This window comes from Suillus discolor, assembly GCF_016758755.1.
Source record: "Suillus discolor strain FC423 chromosome Unknown F5147scaffold_98, whole genome shotgun sequence".
Lineage (NCBI taxonomy): Eukaryota > Fungi > Basidiomycota > Agaricomycetes > Boletales > Suillaceae > Suillus > Suillus discolor.
Window position 1 is genome coordinate 107,429 of NW_024541345.1, and position 24,388 is coordinate 131,816.

At 47.2% G+C, this 24,388-nt stretch overlaps 8 protein-coding genes across 8 annotated transcripts; 3 read left to right on the plus strand and 5 right to left on the minus strand.

Annotated features, from left to right (window-relative positions):
- Positions 1-156: 156 nt before the first annotated feature.
- On the plus strand, positions 157-3,346 carry F5147DRAFT_657988 (uncharacterized protein; the record flags this gene model as incomplete). The annotated part of the gene is made up of 11 exons (XM_041434362.1): positions 157-374; positions 462-615; positions 677-825; positions 933-1,363; positions 1,412-1,829; positions 1,880-2,078; positions 2,179-2,316; positions 2,378-2,477; positions 2,507-2,850; positions 2,983-3,009; positions 3,167-3,346. 11 exons carry the CDS (start codon positions 157-159, stop codon positions 3,344-3,346), a joined length of 2,358 nt encoding a protein of 785 aa, XP_041286472.1.
- Positions 3,161-3,909, minus strand: F5147DRAFT_840864 (uncharacterized protein). Its single transcript, XM_041444329.1, has 2 exons — positions 3,426-3,909; positions 3,161-3,375 (listed from the first exon to the last, which is right to left on the minus strand). Exon 1 carries the CDS (start codon positions 3,818-3,820, stop codon positions 3,569-3,571), a length of 252 nt encoding a protein of 83 aa, XP_041286473.1. The 5' UTR covers positions 3,821-3,909; the 3' UTR covers positions 3,161-3,375; positions 3,426-3,568.
- A 1,135-nt stretch (positions 3,910-5,044) lies between these two features.
- Positions 5,045-5,197, minus strand: F5147DRAFT_555377 (uncharacterized protein; the record flags this gene model as incomplete). Its single annotated transcript, XM_041430494.1, has 1 exon — positions 5,045-5,197. A coding segment is annotated over one exon (153 nt), but the record flags the coding sequence as incomplete, so codon positions are not given.
- Positions 5,198-5,736: 539 nt separating this feature from the next.
- F5147DRAFT_528893 (uncharacterized protein) lies at positions 5,737-6,130 on the plus strand (the record flags this gene model as incomplete). Its single annotated transcript, XM_041430048.1, has 2 exons — positions 5,737-5,874; positions 5,933-6,130. Coding segments are annotated over 2 exons (336 nt in total), but the record flags the coding sequence as incomplete, so codon positions are not given.
- An 852-nt stretch (positions 6,131-6,982) lies between these two features.
- On the minus strand, positions 6,983-7,204 carry F5147DRAFT_530381 (uncharacterized protein; the record flags this gene model as incomplete). The annotated part of the gene is made up of 2 exons (XM_041430072.1): positions 6,983-7,086; positions 7,138-7,204. Coding segments are annotated over 2 exons (171 nt in total), but the record flags the coding sequence as incomplete, so codon positions are not given.
- Positions 7,205-8,101: 897 nt separating this feature from the next.
- On the minus strand, positions 8,102-9,254 carry F5147DRAFT_823307 (uncharacterized protein; the record flags this gene model as incomplete). The annotated part of the gene is made up of 3 exons (XM_041443765.1): positions 8,102-8,472; positions 8,520-8,899; positions 8,952-9,254. Coding segments are annotated over 3 exons (1,041 nt in total), but the record flags the coding sequence as incomplete, so codon positions are not given.
- Positions 9,255-20,322: 11,068 nt separating this feature from the next.
- Positions 20,323-20,532, minus strand: F5147DRAFT_529873 (uncharacterized protein; the record flags this gene model as incomplete). Its single annotated transcript, XM_041430059.1, has 1 exon — positions 20,323-20,532. A coding segment is annotated over one exon (210 nt), but the record flags the coding sequence as incomplete, so codon positions are not given.
- A 618-nt stretch (positions 20,533-21,150) lies between these two features.
- Positions 21,151-23,254, plus strand: F5147DRAFT_823311 (glycoside hydrolase superfamily; the record flags this gene model as incomplete). Its single annotated transcript, XM_041443766.1, has 10 exons — positions 21,151-21,398; positions 21,464-21,642; positions 21,692-21,721; positions 21,783-21,890; positions 22,044-22,075; positions 22,168-22,269; positions 22,319-22,347; positions 22,708-22,774; positions 22,897-22,982; positions 23,139-23,254. The coding sequence occupies exons 1-10, from the start codon at positions 21,248-21,250 to the stop codon at positions 23,252-23,254; spliced, it is 900 nt and encodes a 299-aa protein (XP_041286479.1). The 5' UTR covers positions 21,151-21,247.
- Between the last annotated feature and the right edge of the window lie 1,134 nt (positions 23,255-24,388).

Genomic DNA, 24,388 nt, shown 5'->3' on the forward strand with positions numbered 1-24,388 from the left:
AACACTCCAAGCAACTCAGTTCTATGATATGGTACTCTGGATCCATTCACGGCTAACATCACGCTGCAGCATGTTCTTGCCTTAGTGAACAGTAAGTCGATATGCCCTTAGTTGTTCTCAACATCACTCCCGCCACATCCAACAGCTCTATGCCATATGTCTTGCCGATCTACAAGCCTACAAACGCACAAACAGAAAGATAGGGTCACTGCCCTCTCCCTTGAAGCATTCATTGTCCGGCTATACCGAAAAAAGAATAAGGCTGGCTTTCTCAAAGCATTCCCGGACCAGCCTGAGCATATCACCAGTGGCATGTCTCCGCTGAAGAACATCATGAAGAAGCTTCAATTAAGACGCGTTCATATATATCCACGGTGGGTGACCTCCTTCCTCACTGATGTTCGTATTCTTTGCCTTCTAGTTCTCTTGTTTCCGTCTTTCTCATCCGTCTTTCGCTTTAGATTTCACGAAGACGTCAAGAACACACTCGAAACGCGTAAAGCAGATGTCATCGAATTGTATCAGCGTCTTACAGAGCCTATGGAGGCAATTCACCATGCGATAGTCCAATGCATGACCATCACACTTTCCGAGCTCAAGAGATCTAATAAGACAGTAAGAATCTTTGAGCTGCCTTATTAGCCTTTGAACGAATCCTCATTCATTCATCCCGCAGCTTGAACTTGATGATCTTAATGTAGAGTCGGCATACTTCCGTTCGTTTGATGCAGTGGTCCGCAGGCAATTAGACCCCGTATGGCACAAGGTCGGTCCACGGACGAAGCAACTCGTGGGTGACCTCGCGACGCTCAGGCGTCTATTAACGTATGTTTTCTACTCCTATAAATGTACACTTTGTCTCTGCTATCTACTATATTTCATGTGTTATGCTGCCCATTTTATACCGTTGCTGATCTGGGCCCTCCATCAAGGTACCTGTTGTCCTATGACGCACTCGCTTTTCACGCATACCTTGAAACTCTCGTAGCCTCAAATACCACAACCGTAACTGGTGCAGCTAAACAACACCAATCCCCTTGGATGCTCGCTGACGCGGCTAATATCATTTTTAGCACCGCGAAACGACGGTCACATGTCCTTACTGCTCCAAAACCTACATCTTCGGTTTCTGAGAGCCAAGTGATTGACGTTGACGATGAAGATGCATGGGCTGCACTTGATGAGGCCCATGGGTTGACAGGAAGCAATTGTAGAGATAACGGGAAGAAGAAGGAAGAGAAGAAACCATGGGTTCCGGACAACATGTCTCCAGTGCTCGAAGAGCTTCCAAAGTGGGATCTCCTTGCAGATGCACTTCAAGAAATCGAGGAAGAATTGATGAGACAGGAAGCAGTGTCGACTCGTGAGTCCCATTGACCGAAAAACAATTTTCTTGCTTGACGCGCGCCAGGTCCGCTAGCTCGCCACACAAATACGGTACTTGTCATGACCTCGTCTCCACGTTCTTCTACCCTTGTGAGTGAGCTCCTGGGGGAGATGGACGGTACTGCTCCGAAAGGCTCTCGTGGACGATCCATGATGGAGCGCAAATTACGGACATACCTGTATTGGAATGGCCAGAACGCCAGACAAAAACAACCAAGATACCAACAACCACCTCGGTTCTCTGCCCCGCAGCCACAGTCGTCATCGCAACCTGAGGGCGAGATCAGTGAAGCTTTGAAGAGGAAAGATAAGACGAGACAAGAGCGAAGTGCGAATCGGAGAAGGGTGCGTGGCGGTGCACCGATGACTGTTGCACCAAGTAAATCAGCGGTTGTCGATCCAAAAGTGGAGTCGAGAGACGATGGAGATGATATTGCAGCCTTGTGCGTCAGGATGCTTGTAATTGCGCATTCCTCACTAAGATTGGATTCAGCCTTGCAAGTCAACCTTCAGACCACCTTGTTTCCTCCAATGCAGACGCTCTCCTCCTTGAAACGCTTCTGTCAAGCGAAGCAGAAATAGATTTTGACACGCACTACGGCTCGCTTGCGCCCTCGCAGATGGTTGTTGTGCGAGCATATACTGATGACATGGACGACCAGACTCTCGCAGAACTGCAGCCAAGATTTATTGTGATGTTTGAACCCAACCTTGATTTCGTGGGGCGCATCGAGGGTAGTCTTTCATCTGAGAGATATTGACATCCTCGAGTTTGATGCGGCAACTTAATAGGTGTACAGAAACTTTAACCCTGGTATGGGCGTCCGTGTGTATTTCATGGTCTACCAACTCTGTTGCGAGGAGCACAAGTACCTTGCTGGACTGAGGCGCGAGAAGGAATCTTTCGAGAAGCTAATCAAGGAACGCGGAGTACGTCGTTTGTTTTTTCACTATCTTACGCGTGGTGCGAGTCGTTCATTACTATGTCTAGTCCATGCTCCTGCCGATCTTCGAGGACAAACACGCTGGGAAAAGCGATGCAGTCATTAAAACGATCAGTACCCGTCTCGCAGGCGGAAGGAAGGAGCTGAGTACTGTGCTCTCTTCCAGACCGTAGCAGAATCTGCAAAGTCGTATGCCAAGCCCACAAGCAAATATCCCGCGAAGAAATCAACAGGTCCAACAGATTCTGATCGCGCTCCTGCATTTATTCAATCCAAACTTGTTCTCCTCATGCTCCACTTCCCTCGTGTTCGAATCATTTGGTCGTCGTCCCCCTATGGTACAGCAGATATATCCAACGACCTCAAAGCCAACGCCTTCGAGCCGGACCCTAACCGTGCGATTGCAATCGGCGCTGAGGAAGACACAGAAGCGGGCGCAGGCATCAACGCTGCTGCAGAGGAGCTGCTTCGATGTCTACCAGGAGTGACAGCGAAGAATGTTAAATATCCGATGAACAAGGTGGGGAACCGGGGAATGCATGTTATGACTTTATGCATCGGGGAGAGAGGAAGACAGGCAGTTTATAACCTTCGTTTGTGTTAGAAGGCAAGGTACTCGTTGAAATGTTGGATGAAATCATGCACGATTTAGGAAACACGAAGGCGAAGATGTAGAACTGTAAGTCGATCTTGTTCACGGCTGCTCTGTAAAAATATAACGTCAAAACGAAACATGAGCACGCGTTGAGAGATTTGAGCATTGTGATTCTCATGTCATTGAATTTCGCGCCAACATCCAATATTTGACATTCCAAATTCTGTAAATACATGGGCAGTGTGAAAGAAAAACATTGATGCGAGATAACAAGGGGAACCCGATCGACATCAAAGTATTCAATCCTAGATCAATATTCAATATTTTAACACTGAAAATACACGAGCGACATGAACAATGCAAGATAACAGGACAGCACGGCATTGGGTACATAAATCGACAGTTTCAGGCCTGGGACTAAGATGACCCTGTAGCTTCGATGAGGCATTCCTTTGTGCGTAGGTCAGGTGCCGAATACACGAAAATCATCGAAAACACACCTCTGCAAGTTTCTGCCCTTCGGATAACATAAGGACGCAGGACCGCAAGCCCTACATATTTGGTGCGTCGGGCGCGCCCCTGCAAGCGTCACCCCTATCAGATAGGCCCTCACGCGGAAGTCACATTTGCGCACCCAACCTGGTTATAGGGAATTTATTAGTGACAGGTTGTACAACTCGGATGAACCCTCTGGCACGTCGGGCAGGCTCAAGCGATTTTTGAGTGTTGTAAGGAATGAAGGGGTTCCACAATTAAGGAGGTATTGATCGAGGTTGTTGCGGAGGTCAGCGCTTTTGAGACGTGAAGCAAAGTCTGATAGAATGGGTGGTATCGGTCCCATTTCGGGAATCGAGTCAAATTTGCGTAGATGAGGGTCAGGAAGGATGATAGACATAGTGAACGCGTTGGGGATGATGTTGCGAAGCTGGATGCAACGCGGAGGAATGGCATCGCAGAGACTAAAGTAGTACTCGCTAAGGAACTCTGGGAAATCATGAAGAAGGACGGGGAGGAGTCAGAGGGAGCCGCAATAGAAATTACGGGATGCGAGTTGGAGATTAGCATCGAGCCAGAGACTTGAAGGAGAAAAGAAGGAGCTTGTGAAACGCAGACCAGCCCTGACGGGAAAAAGTCAAAAGAAGTTCCTCCAAAATTGAAGGGCAAATCTCACCTCGCGGGTTTCGGATAGTAGCAATTTTGGCATGAAGAGTCGATGTGAAACAAGGCAGAGTCAAGAGAATGCGAACCCAGGGAAGTAAGTGGGTTGCAGAGAGCTGAAAGTGTCACTGCGCAATTGCGAGCTACAATAAAAATAAATAAAAAACTGGAAAATGGTGGAGTTGAAGCAGTTAAGAAGCGTGCGGACTACACGGTAAACATTGAACATGTATAACAGGTCGAGAACAGAGAGATACGTACTCAGCTTGACGATCTCTGCCTGGCGGTTGAAGATGTGAATGATCTCGAGTATGATGACTTGCGTTAAGCCGCTAGAATGTCTGGAGGAAGTGCTCGAGTACAACAATAGACCTGGCAAGACTTACTTTTGAACTTGATACGTTCATTGAAAGATGTCCGTTGCCATTGACACCATTGACGGGTGGCTGACTGCTGTTCCTGGAACCAGCAACAGTTTTGCGCTCTTCCTGCATTCGTGCCCTGGCACGTACATCCGGGCCGTTCTCATCTTCCATAATCTGATCACCGCCTCGTGCACGGCAAATTCCGAATTCTAGATCCTTCACAAGATCCTCCGCTTCATTATCGAGCTCGTGTTCGAACTCAAGCCTGCCAGGGAGGAAGGTGGCAATTTCGTGTACCCCAGGAGCAGAGGTTAGGGCTACCTTGGGTGGTGGAGGTAGGGAAGTGATCATGGTTGACATTCGTCTGCGCTTGCGAGCCTGGAATTCATCTGGGTCGATGTTAAATTCGACATCCATCCGCTGTAATATGATTCACTCAGTGAAGGGGACGACTTAAACCATATAGACGTACAGGAAGCGGCCAATCACGGGAATCAACATATACGCTGTTGAGCCGTAACTAACGTACGAGGTATCCTGAGCAGCAGCAGCAGGCGGGTCAGGTATGATTTTGAGAAAACCAGCTTGCACCAAGAGTCCCAAACTCGACTCGCCTTGTTCACATCAATCTTGACGAGATCCCGTGCTTCCCTGCGGCGAAGCTTACCTCCACGACAAGCGTACTCCCGGACGAAGGTCTCCTTGATGACAAGATAAGGTTTGGGTAAGATTCGGAGCTGCGAGCAGAGGGTCTACTCGGCTGGAGTTAGCAAATGTAAAGACAGTCTATTGGCAAGATTGAGGTCATTGACAAATGAATCGTGCGCAACGGTGCTAAGACCAGAAGCCAAGGGCGGTAAGTGGCGGGATCCAAAGACGAAAGGAGCAGCACAAGGATTAAGGCCGGCATCAGATGTTTTCGGTAGCATGGGAGACTGGGCATACACAGCAGCAGTAGAATTGACCGGATAGATATTGTCTTGGATGAATCGGACTTCCAGGCGTGAGGTCCCATAGAACTGTCATTGAATTTGGCTTCCTGAGCATCGAAGACATTCACGTATTCGACTAGAGCAGTTGTGGTTCCATTGCCAAGCATAGCAGAATCCATGAGCTTCACCTCCTTGATGGGACCGAAAGGATAGAACAGAGGATGCAAGTCACTGGCCTGAGCAAAGAGAAGAATCGGCAAGTTCGATACCAGCAAGTTCGAGGAAGGCGTATTGGGGTGAACTTTCAACTGATAGTTGGAGGTGCGGGTTGGTGATCGAACTAACTTGAGGGTTTTATGGACTATCTTCGCAGCTTTGGCTCTGCTGCAGTGTCGACTCTAGTCCAGAAATCGGGGCTAAATCTACCGTTCTCGCTAGGTGCCAAAGTTTACTCCTGCGAGACTTTCTGGACCTTGTACGACGCTACCAAACGGGTAGGTTTGTAATTCTCATCACAGGTCCGAGTTGTGTCCAGGCTAATCTACAAGGCAGGAAGATGGTAGTCTGGTCTCGTTTTTCGAGTATGATGTAACCCACCCTCTGAACAAGTCCACCATACCCCTCGCCCGCAACTCCCTCCGCAAGCTACGCACCATACAACATCCAGACGTACTCAGATACATCGATGTCGTAGAATCCGACTCAGCCATTTGCATCATGACTGAAAGGGTTCGCCTGCTTCATCAAGTTAGCATCCTCGGTAGTGTGCTACGACCGAACTTCTTCGCGAAGGAGCTCGCCACGTTCCGGAGGAGCAATCGAGACAGTTGCACAAGCAACAGCTGAAATCATAGTGCATATGTAGAACGCGTCCGAGTACTAAAGAACGTTGAAATCAGTAACTATTTGTGACGATATCATACTAACCGGATTCGCTGTGTTGTCGTTGTAACGAAGCTGGTCGACAAGGAACTGACGAACTACTGAAGGTGTCTTGCCATTTTCAAAGCGCACTTGAGATATTGCATGAACAAGACTCTGAATATTCACGAGTTGTGAGATAGAGGTAGCACCCTGAGAACATACCTTTCGAACAAAGTATTCTGCCAGGTCAGAGAAGTCATTAGGCTTTGGGACGTTTGCCGATATTATCGAAAACAGAGCCTGTGAGAATTCAGAATAAAAGAAGTCCTCGGAGGGAAGAGTGCGCACCAAGTAAAGCACCGTTCTTTGTGTAGAACGCGCGGTTCTGGCTAAAATCGATACCACATCCGACAGCTAATTGATCCAAAGTGAGTTAGGTATTCAAGTGTATCGTGAAATAGACGGACCTCCGAACTGGGGACCATATGGTGTGCCCGTCTTCTCCGCCCTAAACGACGACCCGTCATCACCGTGACATCCCCACGAGTTCTTCGCCCACCCCGGTAGGCGAGTCAATTTGAAATCGCGGCTCACAAGACTACAAAGGGATGTGAGGAAAATTAATTTTAGATTATCGAATTTGAATCGCACCCAACACTAATTCGCCTGAATTTGCATTTAAGTACATAGATATCAGAGATTCCGTACACAAGGCACTCACTCCTTGTTGTTATTCGTCTTGCTGGTCACCTCGACCTCGTAGTAGTATATGCCGCAGGCAGGAGGAACAGGGAAGATCGTATGCGCAGCTGCGGCATCTTTATCAGAGTTGCTTGGAGAACCTGTGTTAATCAATGTATGTTTGGTAATTCTACTACTTCGGTATGACTGACCTTGATAGGTGATATCCCTTCCGTCTGCAGAAACGCTTAACATAGGACTTCGATATTCCTCACTCCACCTCGTTGGGAGGCGCAAGAGGGCGGATGACATTAAGGGATTGTTTTCTTGATGCCGAGAGGATATTTCGCCAGGAGGAATACTGTCTTCTTCATCGCTATCAACGCTGGGAGATCTCTGCACCCTCCTCCTTCCGCCAGCATACTCAGTGCGGACGACCGCAAGACCAGGCTTCGGTGACGAGGAAAGTTGAGAAGAGTGTCCGTCTGCAAAAGGTGCCGCAGTGCAGAATGGTCAAGATACGCCGGGCGAGGAAAGGGTACTGAGTCGGCAGGGGACGGACCTGCACTCCTGTGTGCCATAGCTGGTCTCTGAGCGCTGGGCGCCCTAACACCGGTTGCACTGGGCCAACGAGGAGGAGAAGGTAAAGAGGTTGGACAAGTATCGCCAGAATTGACACATACTATTGACGAAAACTTGTAGCATTTCACTGATCACGAGGTTTTTCTGCGATGTGTTCTGAGGGTGTTCTGGGTGGCTCGGACCCTCTTCCGAGTCTGGAGGGCAGTCACTGAAATGTCCAGGGACGAATGTTGACATGCGAATGAAGGATAAATTCGAACTAACAGTTGAGAATAAGATGTGTGCTGGAGGTCACGAAAAGAGGGAGGTCTTCATGGATGATAAGCGAAGAATCACAGCATGCATGTGGCATCCACACCGTTCAGCGCTAATGTCGAGATGTAAGTGACTCGCAGGATATCGAGTGGCCGATCATGAGTTAGCATCAGATTTGTACAGCAGAGGCACATTGTAGGTGCGATGTTGATTAAAGCAGCCGAAACAAGAAGGCTGCCGCTTGCGAGGCTAAGGACTCAGAGCAAAGCATTCCGCACTTTCATATATTTCGAAGTCACATTTGTACTGCCTGAATCCTACTGCTGTCAGACAACATGGAGTGCAAATACTACTAACTAGTAGGGTAAGTGTCTGGGGTGTCATCTACTTCCTCCCCTTGTAGCTCCAACTGCAATTGAGTGATTCCGGAATTAGTATCCTTGTACTTTTTCCATGCATTAGGAAGTCTGTTTGAAGTTACTATAGCCATTCCAGTCTGGATGAAGGCTGGATTGGGATCATCAGGGTTCCGAACTTGAAGACTGGTGCCATGAACATCCTTTGGCTGCCAGACCACAAGAGTGTTGGAAGCACTTTTAATCTGAATACCATGAGAGCTGATATAAAAGTGTCCACCAATACTTTGAGGTGATCGGTTCGTTGTCCATGAAAGAGCAAATTTATGAGGCTGGATCTCTGAATGAGTTGCCCTAATGTAATAATTAATGGATTGATCAACCATTAAAATCAAACATACCTAGAATAATTTAAGGCAAAGACACCAGCTGGAGGTGCCATTTCCACCCCATTAAACTCATAGTAGACACCCTTCTCTCCTATTCCAACCACATATCGGCCCAGTGGATCCAAGTTGTTGGTAGAATTTCCTACTTTGTCCATGCGGCAGATATTGTTGGTCTCCAGAAACTTGTAGAAATCACCAATGATATCCTGGGGCAGTGAAGCCTTGCACATATTCCAAAATAGTGCAAAAACTGAACTTGAACTAAAGTCCAGTGCATCCACCTCATCAGAAGAGAGTCTGGTTGTCCGCAGGTTTTTCACCCAGTCAAATTTGGATGCAGAGCGGGATCCTGCAGAATATCCTATTTGAGCAAGAGTGCCTGGATCTTCAAGCTAAAGTGTGCATATTAGAGATCATTATGCTGTAATCAAAAAACCAACATACCCTGATACTTTTTTTTTCCTGCACTACATTACAGATGACTTCATCAACCCAAGATAATACCCCAGGATGGCCACAGAAATTTCTCATTACTACTGCAATGATGCTGGAATCTGCTGCATCCCTAATAATGCAGCTTTCTGCTTCATGCACCACTAGTTGGAGGTTAGAGGGATTAATGTGAAGCAGAGGTTTGCGAGGTATGCGAGAATCTGGTTGGTGACCAGAGACAATCCAGTCTTTCCAGCAGTTGTAGGCAGCAGTTTCTTCATAGATCCAATGGCCCTTGGGAGGATAGGGTGTTTGTAGACAGGATAGAGTGATTTTCTGAATGCTGTCCAAAAAGTTGTTTCTGGCAGAAGTAGAAAGATCCAGCCTAAGCTGCCTGATTAATAGATTTCTGCCCAACTTTTGAGCATGTTTTTCCTTGATAAAAATGTCTAAAGCTTTAGCAAGATCATCAGATAATCTCCTATTGCCACAAGACACAATAAAATCTGAAAAACAATCCCTGATAGAAGACTCTGACTGGCCAGAATGTTTCATCCATATTCTTGTCAGAGCCATCTCAAAGAGTGCTCTAGAATAAGGATGTGCTGCTTTGGAAAACAACTCAAGAAATTTTGAATTTTCTGAAACCTCTTTGATGACTATAGCCATCATATCAAGGCCAAGAGCTGTTGTTTTTCTTTTTTTCCTACTATATAACATCAGACACATAAGTTTTACAGCAATAAAAATGCTTACCTTGTTAAGGAAGTCATTGCTGAAGTGGAGTCTGCAGGAAGAAGTCTAGTGGGGTGAAATAAAATATTTAGTTATAAGTCACTATGACAATATAAATGCCTACTTGGGCAATGAAGTCTATGAAGATGAAGAGCAATATAGTGAGAAGATCAAAAGTGATGCTGATGAGTAAAGATGATGATTTTTTTTGAATAACTACACCAGCTTAAATATATAAATTGAGCAGTGCACAGACCAACTAGTAAATATGACCAAATAGAAGTAGTCTTGTGCCATAAATGGTAAGCATGTATCTTATCATACATCATCCCAAAACAGAAATAGGTTTCAAACTTCAAAACATTTCTTTTGGTGGGCATATATATATCCTATGAATAGAGGGTACTTCCAGGATTAATATGATCAAAATACTGATATTTTCATTCATTTAAATAAACCTCAAAATTAGTGACCTTGCATATGGACGACAGTGTGACGCTCAGACCCGCACTGGGCAGGAACAAGTGTCTTTTCATATTGGTGTCAAGAGATATAGGGAGCCCTTTCAGTGACAAATTCTGTATTATACAGGCCACCCAACCTACCTAATATCCCATATCAGATGGGCCAGCGGATTATGGGCCCATGTTGTGTATATCCTTGATGATGACGGATGGGCCAGGAAACATATTATTTCTGATGGAGATGGGTGGGCCCATGTATGCCAATGATATATATATCCTGATGTTGACAGATGGGCCAGGGGAATATAATCATTCATGGAGAAGGGTGGGCCCATGTGGGTAATATGTAGAGTAGGATATTATAGACAGTTGGGCTGAAGAGAGATGTAAGGCAAATATTGTTAGATAGATGGGTGGGCCGATGGGGGTGTATTACATATATGGGTGGGCTGATGTGGGGTGTATTACATATACAGGTGGGCTGATGTGGGGTGTATTACATATATGGGTGGGCCGATGAAAGGGATATCAAATAGACGGGTGGGCCAACATGGAGAGTATTACATATACAGGTGGGCTGTTAAGAACATGCTCAAAGGTCAAATCTGAAGGGCTTGGCTTCAGCTCGTGCGCTGCGCCCCTTACCCAAGTATGTGCCCCTAACTTCCAAAGGCTGTTGACGATATCCGAAGGTTACTGGACGATGTACGATGCACGGGAATTCTGGTGGACATTCAGGAACAAGAGATAAGACTAATCCAGATGAAGTCCGAACTAGAAAGGAAACAGTGGAGGACTACCAAAGGTAGAGGCAGAGGTGACAAGTCTATAGGAATCAATCCTAAGATGAGCGGAGGTCAATAAGAGGATAACTCAAGTCGGACGGAGGAGGGAATGAGCAGAGTCTAAGATAATATTTGAACTAAGGATGTACATAGATTCTACAGGGTTTATATACTACTCAGGACTTATTGGAGAACCGAGATGCACAGTCTAAAGCTATACAAAGCTGTGGACGGAGCGTATAGAAAAAGTCAAACACTAGTCTATCGGAAAATAGTAAATGAACCCGGTGTTACAAGTAACATCGGCTACATGGCCCCCCTATCATTTTCCTTCATCCTCGTCCTCGTATACCTCCGGCTCGCACCTCTCTACCGACTATCCGTTGACCGGATCCTCGGGACCGTTCCCGTCCCTCGTTTCCCTCGTTTCCCTGCTATCGCACCAACGTGCGCACGTGCCTTCGGGCTATGACTCGTCCTGACTCATGCCACCAATGTGGCTTTCCTTATCTCGTCTTATCTTTCCTCTGACTCATGTGTGCTGCGCATTGTATCATTTACCGTTGGCTCGTTCCAACATTTCTCGGTCTCATTCCACATTCGACCATCCACCACTAATCCGGCTCTGTTGCCAGCATACCTATACCCTTTCCGATTCCCCTTTGCCCTTACCTACAGTACAGTAACCTTGCCATCAACCCTTTCCACTTAGTATAAGTAGTCGGTCACCCTGTACTAGATTCCCTAACTTGAATCTACTCAATCTTCCCTGAAACATACTTCTCTCTGAAGCCTCTCAGCTTCAGTCTCTAGTATCTTTTCTTAAGTGCACTTCACGCTTAAGTCTACCTCAATCGACTCTGTTACGCACTCAAATAGATCTGTTAGGCGGAGCCCTAAGAGGGGCGTCGTCCGCTAACGTTCGTGACATAACCGGAAGGATCCGGTAGCAAGTGAGACTGGCGACGACGAGTCGGCAGCGATCACAGTACGCGCGTGTCACGTGACTTGGTAGACGGATGTCTAAGAAGTCACTCAAGGTCAGGACTGTCTTGTCCGGACGATGAGGTCGATCGAGGTAGACTTAGTCGCGAAGAGCGACTAAGAAAAGATACTAGAGACTGAAGCTGAGGGGGCTTCAGAGGGAAGTATGTTCCAGGGAAGATTGAGTAGATTCAAGTTAGAGAATCTAGTACAGGGTGACCGACTACTTATACTAAGTGGAGAGGGTTAAGGGCAAGGCTACCACACAGTAGGTAAGGGTAAAGGGGATGCGAATATGGTATAGGTGCGTTGGCAACATAGCCGGATTAGTGATGGATGGTCGAATGTGGAATGAGACCGAGAAACGTTGGAACGGACCAACGGTAAGAATACAACGTGCGGGAATCCGCAGTCAAGGGAAACAGAAAGAGGAAAGCCACATTGGTGGCACGAGTCAGACCGAGTCAGAGGTGCGGGACCACATTGGTGGTCGAATCAGAAGAGGAACGTGCAGTGCACGTGCATAGAGGCGGATGATGCGAGGGACGGGAATGGTCCCGAGGATCCGGTCAACGGAAAGTCAGTAGAGGAGGAGGAGCCGGTAGGTGGTGAGGGCAAGGATGAGAGGAAAATGATAGGGGGGCCACGTGACCGATGTTACTTGTAACAGACTCTCATCGTTTGGACAAGACTGTCCTCACTTTGAGACTTCAGTGACTTTGAAGACATCCATCTTAGAAGTCACGTGACACGTGCGTCTCTGATATCTGCCAACTTGACGTCGCCAGTCTAAGTTGCTACACCAGACTCTTCCGGTTACGTCACGAACATTAGCGGACAATGCCTCTCTTAGGGCTCCGCATAACAGATCTATTTGAGTGCGTAACACCCGGAGATTAGAACAGAGGAAAATAAAGGGTGGAAATGAAATGAGGTACAGAAAATGATATAGTCTAACTGGAGTAGGAACGTACAAAGGGATAAGGCACGGAAGTTAGACACAGGTCGGATCCAGACATAGATAGACGTTGGCCGGATCTGGATGTCTGGAAATGATGTGTGTGATAAGTCTGGGTCCGGAATGTGGGATATGACATGGGCCGACGAAAGGGATATCAGATAGACGTGTGGGCTGACGTAGGATGTATTATATAGATGGGTGGGCCAACATAGGATGTATTACATAGATGGGTGGGCTGACATGGGGGATATTACATAGATGAGGGACCATTGTAAAGAGTTGATATAACAAAACACATGAGTACATACAACGGAGTAGCAAGTAGCAAGTAGTGTCCACCATAGGGCCCAGCCCCACAGGACAATAAACAAGGATTCAAAAAAAAATTACATAGATGGGCGGGCTGATGTGGGGGAATTGTACATAGATGGGTACATATATGGGTGAGCCTAGATACTTTTCATCAAGACATCAGCTGATGTAGCCACCAGTGAATCAAACACATAGGATACATGCACACTATGAGTGCATATACCTACCATCGACCACCACAATCTAAACCTCTAAGCATGAAAACATGAATTGAGCATGTGTGGCATTGACCAATAATCGAGTACTGAAGTGCAAAAACCCCACACCTGAACCCTGGTGTGCAACATATCCTATTTCTAAGCATGGACACCAGAAGCACAACACTCGCAAAAATATAAATGTCAAATTTTCACAGTGCCAAACCCCGAAGCCTGAGATTTTACCAACCCCCAAACCCCGAAATTGTGGACTGCTGGGTCTCAGGGGTCAGGGGCCAGCACTCGGGACTTGGGAAATTTGGGGAGATCAATAAAATTTGATTTACAAACACATTGACTGACACATTTTGAAAGGTATTTTTGTCCAGTCCCACATATCAAGTCCCGATGTAACACTTGGGTTGGTGTTGGGCACGTATCTGGTGAAAATCATGTTGTATATTCCTCGACACACTTCCGATCTTCCAAAAGTTCCGCATGCTTGTCCGAGTCACCCGAAGGTTGTCCATCCAATTCTGAGGCCTTTCTAGCTTTTCCGATCCTCTGTACCATGTCCTATCCTTGTCCGATTGACTTCGCTGGTGCATTTTTCACTTGGTTATCTGTTATTGATTATGTCTAGGGGCACATACGTCGAAAACCCTTGCTAATACGTATAGATATGCACCTTGTGCATTATTACATGTATATCTTCGTAGCGACTCACCTTGAGTCTTATTACATTTTGGATGTCTTATCTCGCTACAGTTTTCGCCTATGCAGATTCCGGACTTTCACGTCGTAGGATATATTCTGACTCGCTAGATACTTGGATGGTACTTCACTTCCCTAAGGGAGTATACTTTGTCCACCCTGGGGGCAGAATTCCATCTTATGTCAGCAATTGCCTCGTTCATCCGCTTACTTAGGGTTAGGTTCTGTATTTTTTCATATCCTGCATTTTCAATTGTTTGGGCTTTTCTCACACTTGGTCTTTTCCCTCTCTCATTCTGCTCTTCTTCTTGCCATCTTCTCATCTGCTTGTCCTCTCTCTCTTGTCTGCTTGCCTTCTCTCTCCCGTCTGCTTGCTTCTCTTCCTCGTGTCTGCTTGTCTTCTCTCTCTTGTCTGCTTGCTCTCCCATCTGCTTATTCTCTCGCTGTCTCTGCTTCCCTGATCTTCTTTTCTTCTTATTAACCTCATGCTCTGCTTGCTACAAAAATATCTCTTTGTGTAAATCTGAAACACTGAACCTCTGTTTGACAGATAAAATCACGTGACATGTTCATCACATACCGTGACAGTCCCAGAGGCTGAATACCTGCAGTGGGCCTCCATATACGAGCAAGCAGCTGCAACAATCAACAGCCTGCGCAGATGCCCTCGACAGTGTGGCACAGTTGATCAAGAAGGATATGGGCTACAGCTATCGAGGATAAGCTCCAGCCCAAACAACAACTGATGTGTGTGTTGTTCTGTGTGTTGCTCGCGTCCTTGAAATTGTTCCATATGTAGAACCCGCACATGTCCTAGGGCTCACAGAGCATTTCATCCATAATCCAGTCAATGCGGGACAGAACGTCATAGAGCTTGTTCTCCATACTCTCTTCGAGAACCCAACTTACCCTAAATTCGATAGGAAGGGAGAACTGGAAAAGGACTGAAGATGATGAGGAAGGCGCTGCTCGTGGACAACCTGTTCCCAAGATTGATTATGGCGTGACAAACAGAGAGTTTATGGGCGGCATACATTATTTCGATCTGGCTCTGGTGTGTTATTTTTCTTCATTGTGTGAGTTGCTCTGATGCCTTGATAGGAACAACTTATGGTCGACTTTCCATACGCGCCGAAGCCATATCTCCGAGCGCAGCTACTAAAACATCGCTTCTATGCACCACTTCATTTGTTTTTGACTGATCACGCTGTAGAGACTAATATCTCTATGGGCTTGCAGGGATCTAAATCCCCATTGTCACTATCACTTCCCAATATAGCATGACTCATATCTCACACAGCACGCTCAAGCGCTTCATCGGCCGCTCGCAAGCGCCAGCGCTCCAGTCGCTCCTTAGTCACGCATCGGCGCGCGCATCCTCGGTTCCGTCGCACGTCCTCCGTCCATCCATTCCATGTCCGTTCGGTTCATCGGTGCGTATTCCGATTCTATTCTCATTGATTCTAACATATCTCCGGCGCTTATGGCCATATTTCGTATGTTTTCCGTTATGGACCCTTATTACATATTATCTCGCGTCCGCTTTGCTTCTTGGTTCGCTTTAGCGCTTGACAGCGCTTAACATTACTTAGTATATATAGATGCGCATAAACTGTGTAATGAGTATCTTTTTCTACCCACACATCATTGGACTATAAGTCTAAGTTATCCTTTAAAAACTCTAAAGTATCTAAGTACAATATGAGCGCCGCCGCTGTACATTACTAGAAACTCTGTCCCTTAGTATTCTGACTCATTAAGAGTCGCTGTGCTCCACCACCCGCACGCGCACCGCTTCCGCTTAAGCGCGCGCTTCCATTATAAGTCGCGCGTCAACATCTATCATCGGCCGCTATCGCTCATCAGCGCTTCACGTTGCTTTCGCTCGCTCGTGCTTCGCTCATTGTCGCGCGCCTTACCAGGCTTGACCAAGCGCCCGGTCCAGTGTTTCCCTCCAAATATACATTCAGAGGAACCTTCTCAGTAGCAATCCCCTTGGGCCGACGTATATCTCGCTCATCGAGGACTACTTGAGTTATCTCACACCACCTATATTCACCCACTTCCCATTCCTCTTCTACAACGCGATCCTCCACCATGCGACATCCCGAAATCCGTCCCCTCAAGAATCAATGGAAAAGGGAGAGAGAGGCATGACCCCGAATTTGAGGCAGAGCGACAATGGCTTTTGCAGTGACTGGATGCACCTGTGTCTGTTGAAGCACAGCCACTTCCTGATCAAACAAACGACAGTGATGCATGCGAAGAATGCGAAGACAGTATTGAATGCGGGTGTTGTTTCTCTTCATACGCATTTGTTCGTTGCTTTCCTCATTCACCTCATGAGCACTATCTAACCCTGTTAGTAGGACCAGATGGTGCAGTGTCCTGAAGCGCATCTGTTCTGCAAAAGTTGCATGTCTTCCCACGCATCCAACCTTTTGGGTGAGCATAATCCCAATATCATCTGCATGGATCAGTCCGGATGCAAACTTCTCTTTTCACAGTCGGAGCAGGGACATTTTCTTGCGCCAAAACTGCTTGAACTGTATCATCGCGTGAGGCAGCGCAAGGATATCGAGGCTGCTGGCCTTGGAATGTCCTTTCTGCGATTATAAGTGCATGATCGAGAACGAGATGGAGAAACTCTTTTGTCTTTTGGTGTGAGAATGTGGATTGTGGTGCGGTGAGCTGTCGAGAGTGTAAGAAGCCTGTACGTTATCCAAACTTTTTTGAAGGGTCCTTTTTCCTATCGTTTTCATTAGGACCATTTACCGAAGAGCTGCAAGGGTCATTTCGAGTCTGTATTCATTGAGTTGCACTGATGATTCTCTGGAGAAGTAGAATCGGACAAACAGATTGATGTGCAGCACATCATTGAGGAAGTGATGAGTACGCTCGTATGATAATCATCAACGACTTGTTTTGACAAATTTTCCAGCTCGTGCACTGATGCGAAACTGTCCAAAGTGCCAGAAAGGTTTGTCCTCACCAACTATGCCAATCAGCAGCTCTGATCATGGATGCACACAGCATTTATAAAAGAGTACAGTGTAAGCCATTTTTGCTTCTGTGAAGAGACTACATGCTCACCACGTGCCTCAGTGTAGCAAGATGACTTATTCAAATTGTCAAACTGTCTCATGCTATTATATGCCGGGAGGTCATTACAGGATACGAACATTTCGGACATGTAAATGTGAGTCACAACACTGCAACTTCCTCGTCATGAACCTCAAAACTTTTAATACATTAGCCAACAAGAACAAATGCACACTGTGGGATCCAGTAGAACAGCTGCACGCAACAGAGGTATCACAGTTCTCTGATTATCATGATCAATTTGTTAATGGCGTCTTATCTACCAGGCTCAAGAAGTGCTCAAGTGTGATCAACCTGATGTCGATGAGAGCGCCATCAAGATAGATCTACCAATCGCCGGTCCGGCTTGTCCAGTGCCCAATATGAATATGCATCCACCTCTTTCAACATGCGCCTGCATCCATGTGTCTGCGCGGATGGTGCATAACACCGAGAATAAACCTGGTTCATCTGGTAAACGTCATTATGATTGGCAGCGATGTGTGTGACTACTTCGTTTTGTATCCATCCAATCTGCTTTAGGGAGGAGACCCCTGTATGACATGATGCCGACTTCGACTTGGTTACATGCGGCCTGAGTATACCGTCGGATAGCAAATGTTTCACTGAACTCTTGTTGCTCATAGTTCCGTGTTCCCTGTTGCGCCTAAGCAACAGACCTTCCAACGCAAGTCAAAATAACTACCTTGGTCAGTATGGGACACACAACATCTATCAATTGGAGTTCAGATGGAGGGCAAGTGGTGAACGGATGCTGCCAGAGGCGTACACAGTGGTTGTAAGATATGCGATGCGATGAGCGTTGTCAGTAGCATTGATGATAATTACAATATACTGCCCAGTGCCCATATGGCTTTTCCATGACTCCAGGTCCGACACTAGGGTGAGTCCTGTACGGCGGGATCGTAAGACCCAGTGAACAGGTTTTCGCACCATATATTCAAAGGAATGTGATGATTGTCTGAGACTCTGAGGGTGCAGGATTGATGAGACCTGCGTAACGCATGAGCAAGATTTCAAACTCAGACAAACCTTATTCATCCCAGCAGCGGCTGGAACCAAACAAATGTCAGAACCCGCTTGTATGAGTTTCCCTGCAGTATACGGCCAGCATGTTCTTCCAGACATGCAGCTGCAATATAACCAGGGGCGTGTTTAGGATTTGACTTGACGAGAAAGTCACAAAGAATGGGGGTGCGCCTGGTATCGCCGACTTGGCCACAGCCTTGAGAACGACGCTATTGAGTGACATGAGGTACCCTTGGGATTGACGGAGGTAGCAAAGCCAGAACTAGTCGATGTCTCAGAAGTCTATGAGGTAATGAATATGGCATTAAGAACATTATGTCAAGTAGAGACATACTTGATCGTATTTACACTAAAGGACGAAATGACAAGAAAAGACCCACCCTACTTGGAAAAACACTTTCGGACCCATGCAGAAACAGTCCCCAATGTGACAGACGTGGATGTATTGACGTGAACGACGACAGAAAACAATTGGGAGTGAGACTAACACCAGGATCCACATGGGTGTATGAGAGTCAAGATGCGGAGGGGGCAAAGAAAGTGCCATGGGGCTGTGGACCATTGAAGGAGACGCCTGGGGACCGAAATTGTTCGTGTAGGTAGTCCCTAGGCATGAAAAGGGTCAGTTTGCAGCAGCTGGACGCCAGGGAAAAAGATATGGGGTCACCTAAGTCTCCTTCTCCCTGTAACTGACCCAGGATGAAGATCAGGTCATAACAGATGGATGAGTGGTGCGGGGAGTGTATTAAAGTACCTAGTGTGAGATTTGAACATATTGGTATGAGAAATGAATGTGAAAAAAGGATGCGAGCTCACCTACCCTCCTCCTGGAAAGCCAACAAGAACAAAGGTCGGGCCATAAGTTGAGAACCAAAGATGCGGGCGGCAAGATTTTTTGCACGGGGACATCACATGGCGCTGTAGATTAGGACGATAGATAGTTGAGGTCAGAGAGTGCGTTGAAAAAAAGTGATGAGCTTACCTGTGCTTCCTCCCAGCAAGGCCACAAAGAACAAAGTTCGGGCCATAACTTGGAAGGGAGACATGCGGGTGGCGTGATTTTTCGCGCAGGATCATCATTGTGTGTGACTTGACAAGTCCAGAACATGTCGAGGTGCCCAGAGGTCGTGGTGAATGGAGGGCAGGCCAGAAAGAAGTCGGGAAGGAGTGGGAAAAGGGAACTTTTGGCACATGGTACTACACAACACAACCTTGATTATTTTGATCTGGGTTTTCGTGTCTGTACAAATTGTGGAAGGAAGGGGGCGAAAAAAATTCGATTTCGTGTCTGTGGAGCAATGGACCAGTGATAGTATCGTCTCCAGGACAGCCATCTGGTTGGCTAGATCGAGTGCTGAGGTACACTCGTCAAAAATGAGGATCTTGGCAGGTCATCCAAGCGTGCATGCGACTTGCAAACACTGAGCTTCAAGTCGGCCACCAGAGATGAGAGACACGTTCTCGCTGATGAGCGTGTAGGATCATCCTGCAGGAGTGTGGAGAGGTCAAGAACAGCAGGTGCACGAATGAGGCTCGCCAGCTGCACGAGGACGCTGAACCAGGGTGTATGGATAGTATAGTAGGTCAGTGGATGACGCGAAACCTTTGTCCAGTCCTCACGACCTGCCCTCTTCAACTGGAGATATTGAATGAGGGTGGTTGTATACTGCAGCCACAAGGCGGAAATGCATATCGAAGCCAAACCGTGCGCAGAGCTTAAGTGAGACTGATTGGATGGAAATCTCAGGGTAGTGTGAGATGGGGAGAGCAAGTGTGAACACGAGGATGGATGATGGCAAGATTGTGACGCTGAGCTTCGAGTTGGAAGCAAGCAGTACAAGGTGAGAAGAATAGATGAATGGTATAGGTTGAGTAGTATGGAGCCGGGAGATGGACGAAGTAGTGTGGGAGCGAGCTGTAGGTGCATAGAGTAAGGTGACAAACGTTTGAAGTCAGCCAGTGCAATGGAAAAAAAGGTATGGATGACTTACCTCCTCCTCCTCCTCTATATCCGGATGGTGAACAAATTTAGCGAGGGTCGAGCATTTGTTGCGGGTGGTATGTGGTTCTAATTTTGGCGAGATTAACCGGGTATCACTGGTACGCTGGCAAACCCAGACGAGGAACCCCAGGAGACCTGTTGACAGTATTATTAATCAGCTCTGGAACAGTGAACAGCTTGACCGAGGAAGTTGCCAGCGTAATGGGGTCAAGAGCAGTGTTGCAGATTGCGTTGCTTGCTAGAGGTCCACCTTCGCAATCAGGAAAGACATAACCAGTAACACTACCTGCTGCTAGGGCATAAACAAGAGCGACGTGCTTTGAAAGCCTCATGGTGATCCTTTGCAGCAATAGATCATGAAGGGTGCGGCCTTGGCGTGTCTCTAGTTTTATGAGCTTGTTGATCCGCGATCTAGCACCATTTGCAACTCAGAAGGCTTCCTGATTTCAATTGTCGTTGGCAGGATTGTCATGTTTCTATGCAAACCCTCAAGCCAAGACAGATCTGGATCACCTGCCCCACAGCATAAACTTCTTGGGAATACAAATCCCCACAATATTACCACCGGCGGTCGCTGTATCCCCCATCTCTCGCGGTCTTTGCTTCCAGCATAATCTTAATGGTGTTCTACCGCCGACCCATTGAGAAAGCTCCCAAGGACTCCCATTCGGAATATTACATATCCTATCATGATGCAGAACCATTATCCAATATCGACGCATCCCTCAAATTGCAATATCATTGCTATCAAACCAACAGCCGACTTGGCAGTTTTCACTGCTACTCCAGACTCACTCCATACGAGACACAGCAAATTCTCGGTATCGGAGAAATCTCGGAAATGTCACGTGTGGACTTGATAGTGCTAGTGAACAGTATATATGAGAGCAATATGAGAGTGCGGAGAAGAGACAAGTCCTGCTCATTCCTATCTTTCATCCCTATAGCACTCACAGACCTGTGAGAAGCTAGACTATCTGCGCGTCGTTACAATCCAGATTTCACTTGGACTCAAAACCCATCATGCCGTGGTCAGATTTCGCAAATGCAGATGTGGATGATATCGTCGAGAAGCTCACTACGGACGAGGCTATTCTCCTCACCGCTGGTGTTGGCTTCTGGCACACACATGAGATCGCTCGCCTTGGGATACCCGCTATAAAAGTTAGCAATGGTCCTAACGGCATGTCAGATTCGCTGCTTCCTTAAAAACACGATGATCCAGACGCATATATGCAGGTATCAGAGGCAATCACTTCTTCATGAGTACACTGGCCAAGTGCCTGCCTTCTTCTACCGCGCTTGGAGCTACCTGGGACACGGAACTGATTGAGGAAGTCAGGTTGAAGTTACTCGCAAGCGAGGCCAAGCTCAGAGCCGTGCCTGTGATTCTTGCCCTGGCATGTAATGTCCAACGCGTATGTGCATTCTTACCATCCTTCTATGCGCACCCATTCATGACTACAGAACCGACTACAGAACCCTCTAGGTGGCCATGTAAGTCCCATATCCAGAATGATAGCTCTGATCCCATTTAATTTTGTACTCCATTGTTCAGGCCTTCGAGAGTCTCTCAGAGGACCCACTTCTATCTGGTCTCATTGCGGCCGCATACGTTAAAGGTGTTCAAAAATGGCGGCATTGGAACTACAATCAAGCATTTCGTGTATGTCCCACCATCCGATTCCGATCACCATCCATGTTGACTCGGGACTAATATAGGCGCAATGACAAAGAAGACAATTGTATGGCATACGACTCAATTCTAAGCGAACGTGCACTTCGCGAGATCTACCTCATGCCATTCATGCTTGCCCAGAAATATGCGAAGCCATGGTGTTTCATGACTTCGTACGTTCTCATTTCAATTTCAAATACTGTGCTTCTCCTGGAGCACGGGAGAAGAACTTCGACACGTACTGATCTTCATGGTCATATTTTAGGTACAACCATGTCAATGGCACCCACACCTCTGAGAATAAGCATCTCTTGCAAGACATCCTACGCCGAGAGTGGGGCTTTGAGGGGCTTGTCATGTCTGATTGGTACGTTCCTTATCATTAATAATCGTGAACAAATGACTTGTCTCTGAAGCATACCTGTATTAAAAGCCAATCAGGGGGGTAGGTTCGACGGAGGGCACGAATTGATGCACGCTCGAGAAGGTGGTTGGTGAATGGGGGAAGATCAAGTGTAAGATGAAGGTCTGAACATCCTTCTGAGAAAGTGGAAAGCTGCATGCCGTAGTCCATAATAGATTTTGCAGCTGGATGAAAACTGTGGTGTTGAGCGAGGGATGTAAGACATGACCAAGAAACTTTTGGCATCTTCTGAAGATGTGTGGGATACCAGACGCGCATGGTTGACAATGAACTGATCTCACGCAAAAGATCTGCATCGCGAGGGCAAAGCTTCATGAAAGACAGGCCAGCCGCGGAATGCAATGATCCCCTCTTCTAGCGCAATACTTGCCTCTTGAGTAGAAGATGTTCCCACCGGCCATGTTAGCGGCCTCTTCAGGATCAAGTTCGAATCCATGCCCCAACACAGGTAAAATGACGGCCCAAAGATGTGATTCTCCCTGATTGTCGAGGGGTTGGGTTTTTGAGGTGGGAACCCTGTCAAATAATATGATATGTTTGAATTTAAAACGCTGACGCTACACCCGTTAGAATGATGGCTCACTTGGTACTGCACGAATTCCTGGAAGTACACCCCGCATACGCTCTCAGCATTGATACTCGTATTCATGCTCGAGGTCTTTTCTAGCTCGGACTGGTCGTCCGCTGCTGCCAGAATCTTGCACAACTGCTCACCAGTGAGAATGATGGGAAGCGGATGGCGGTAGCTGGTGAATTGACATTTTTAACAAGCCATCCATAAATACTGGCAAGTATACTCACATTGATGGCAGAGATATCGATATCCTCCCCTGTCACAGCTGACCCTCAGCAGAGGCTGGACGAGTATTGGCCAGTGACGGGGGTGAAATGGGTCACGCATGCCATCGTTGGCGATTGTGGAAAGTAAAGTTTTCAACTTATGCCAGTGTTGATGGCACACTGAAGGATGGTTGGGTCGGGCAGGTCGGAGAGGTGGATGGGCTCCGGACGCGGGATTAAATCTAGAAGAGCGATCAGAGCAGTGAGGAGAGGTGGCCAATGCGGCTTACTGTCTGCCAACTCACAGCACCGTATTCACCCGCAATGAATCGCAAGAGGAGGGGACCCATGCAAAAATGGCGCGAGGAAAAAAGAACAGTGATCTCCAGGCGCCCGAAGCTCCCCTCAGGGCGTCAGCCTTTGTCGGATACCAAAACAGTATCCTGACGCACCGAGCACTCGGGGACCCGCTGGAAGCCTCAAAACAGCCAGAGGAAAACCACTCAGCGATGCCAGTAGACTAGTGGGGTAGTGGATGTTGATGATTGGTGAAGCGCTGAGTAACTTCGACGATTATGTAATCCTCCTCAGGCTGTCTATCAATCATCGATGTGAAGCCAAAACACTTAACAACATCTCAGACGTAATAGTAAAGACTGGTTACGAGTCTAGCGAAGTTCGGCATTTATGAGCTGGAACAAATTGCAATGCCCCGTTTCAAACTTTGACTTGCTGTTACAAGTAACATCGGTCACGTGGCCCCCCTATCATTTTCCTCTCATCCTCGCCCTCATCACCTACCGGCTCCTCCTCCTCTACCGACTTTCCGTTGACCGGATCCTCGGGACCAGTTCCCGTCCCTCGCATCATCCGCCTCTATGCACGTGCACTGCACGTTCCTCTTCTGATTCGACCACCAATGTGGTCCCGCACCTCTGACTCGGTCTGACTCGTGCCACCAATGTGGCTTTCCTCTTTCTGTTTCCCCTGACTGCGGATTCCCACACGTTGTATTCTTACCGTTGGTCCGTTCCAACGTTTCTCGGTCTCATTCCACATTCGACCATCCATCACTAATCCGGCTATGTTGCCAACGCACCTATACCATATTCGCATCCCCTTTACCCTTACCTACTGTGCGGTAGCCTTGCCCTTAACCCTCTCCACTTAGTATAAGTAGTCGGTCACCCTGTACTAGATTCTCTAACTTGAATCTACTCGATCTTCCCTGGAACATACTTCCCTCTGAAGCCCCCTCAGCTTCAGTCTCTAGTATCTTTTC

Excerpts from the sequence above, each read along its gene's own strand:
- F5147DRAFT_840864 (XM_041444329.1), bottom strand. The coding sequence starts at position 3,820 with ATGTCTATCATCCTTCCTGACCCTCATCTACGCAAATTTGACTCGATT.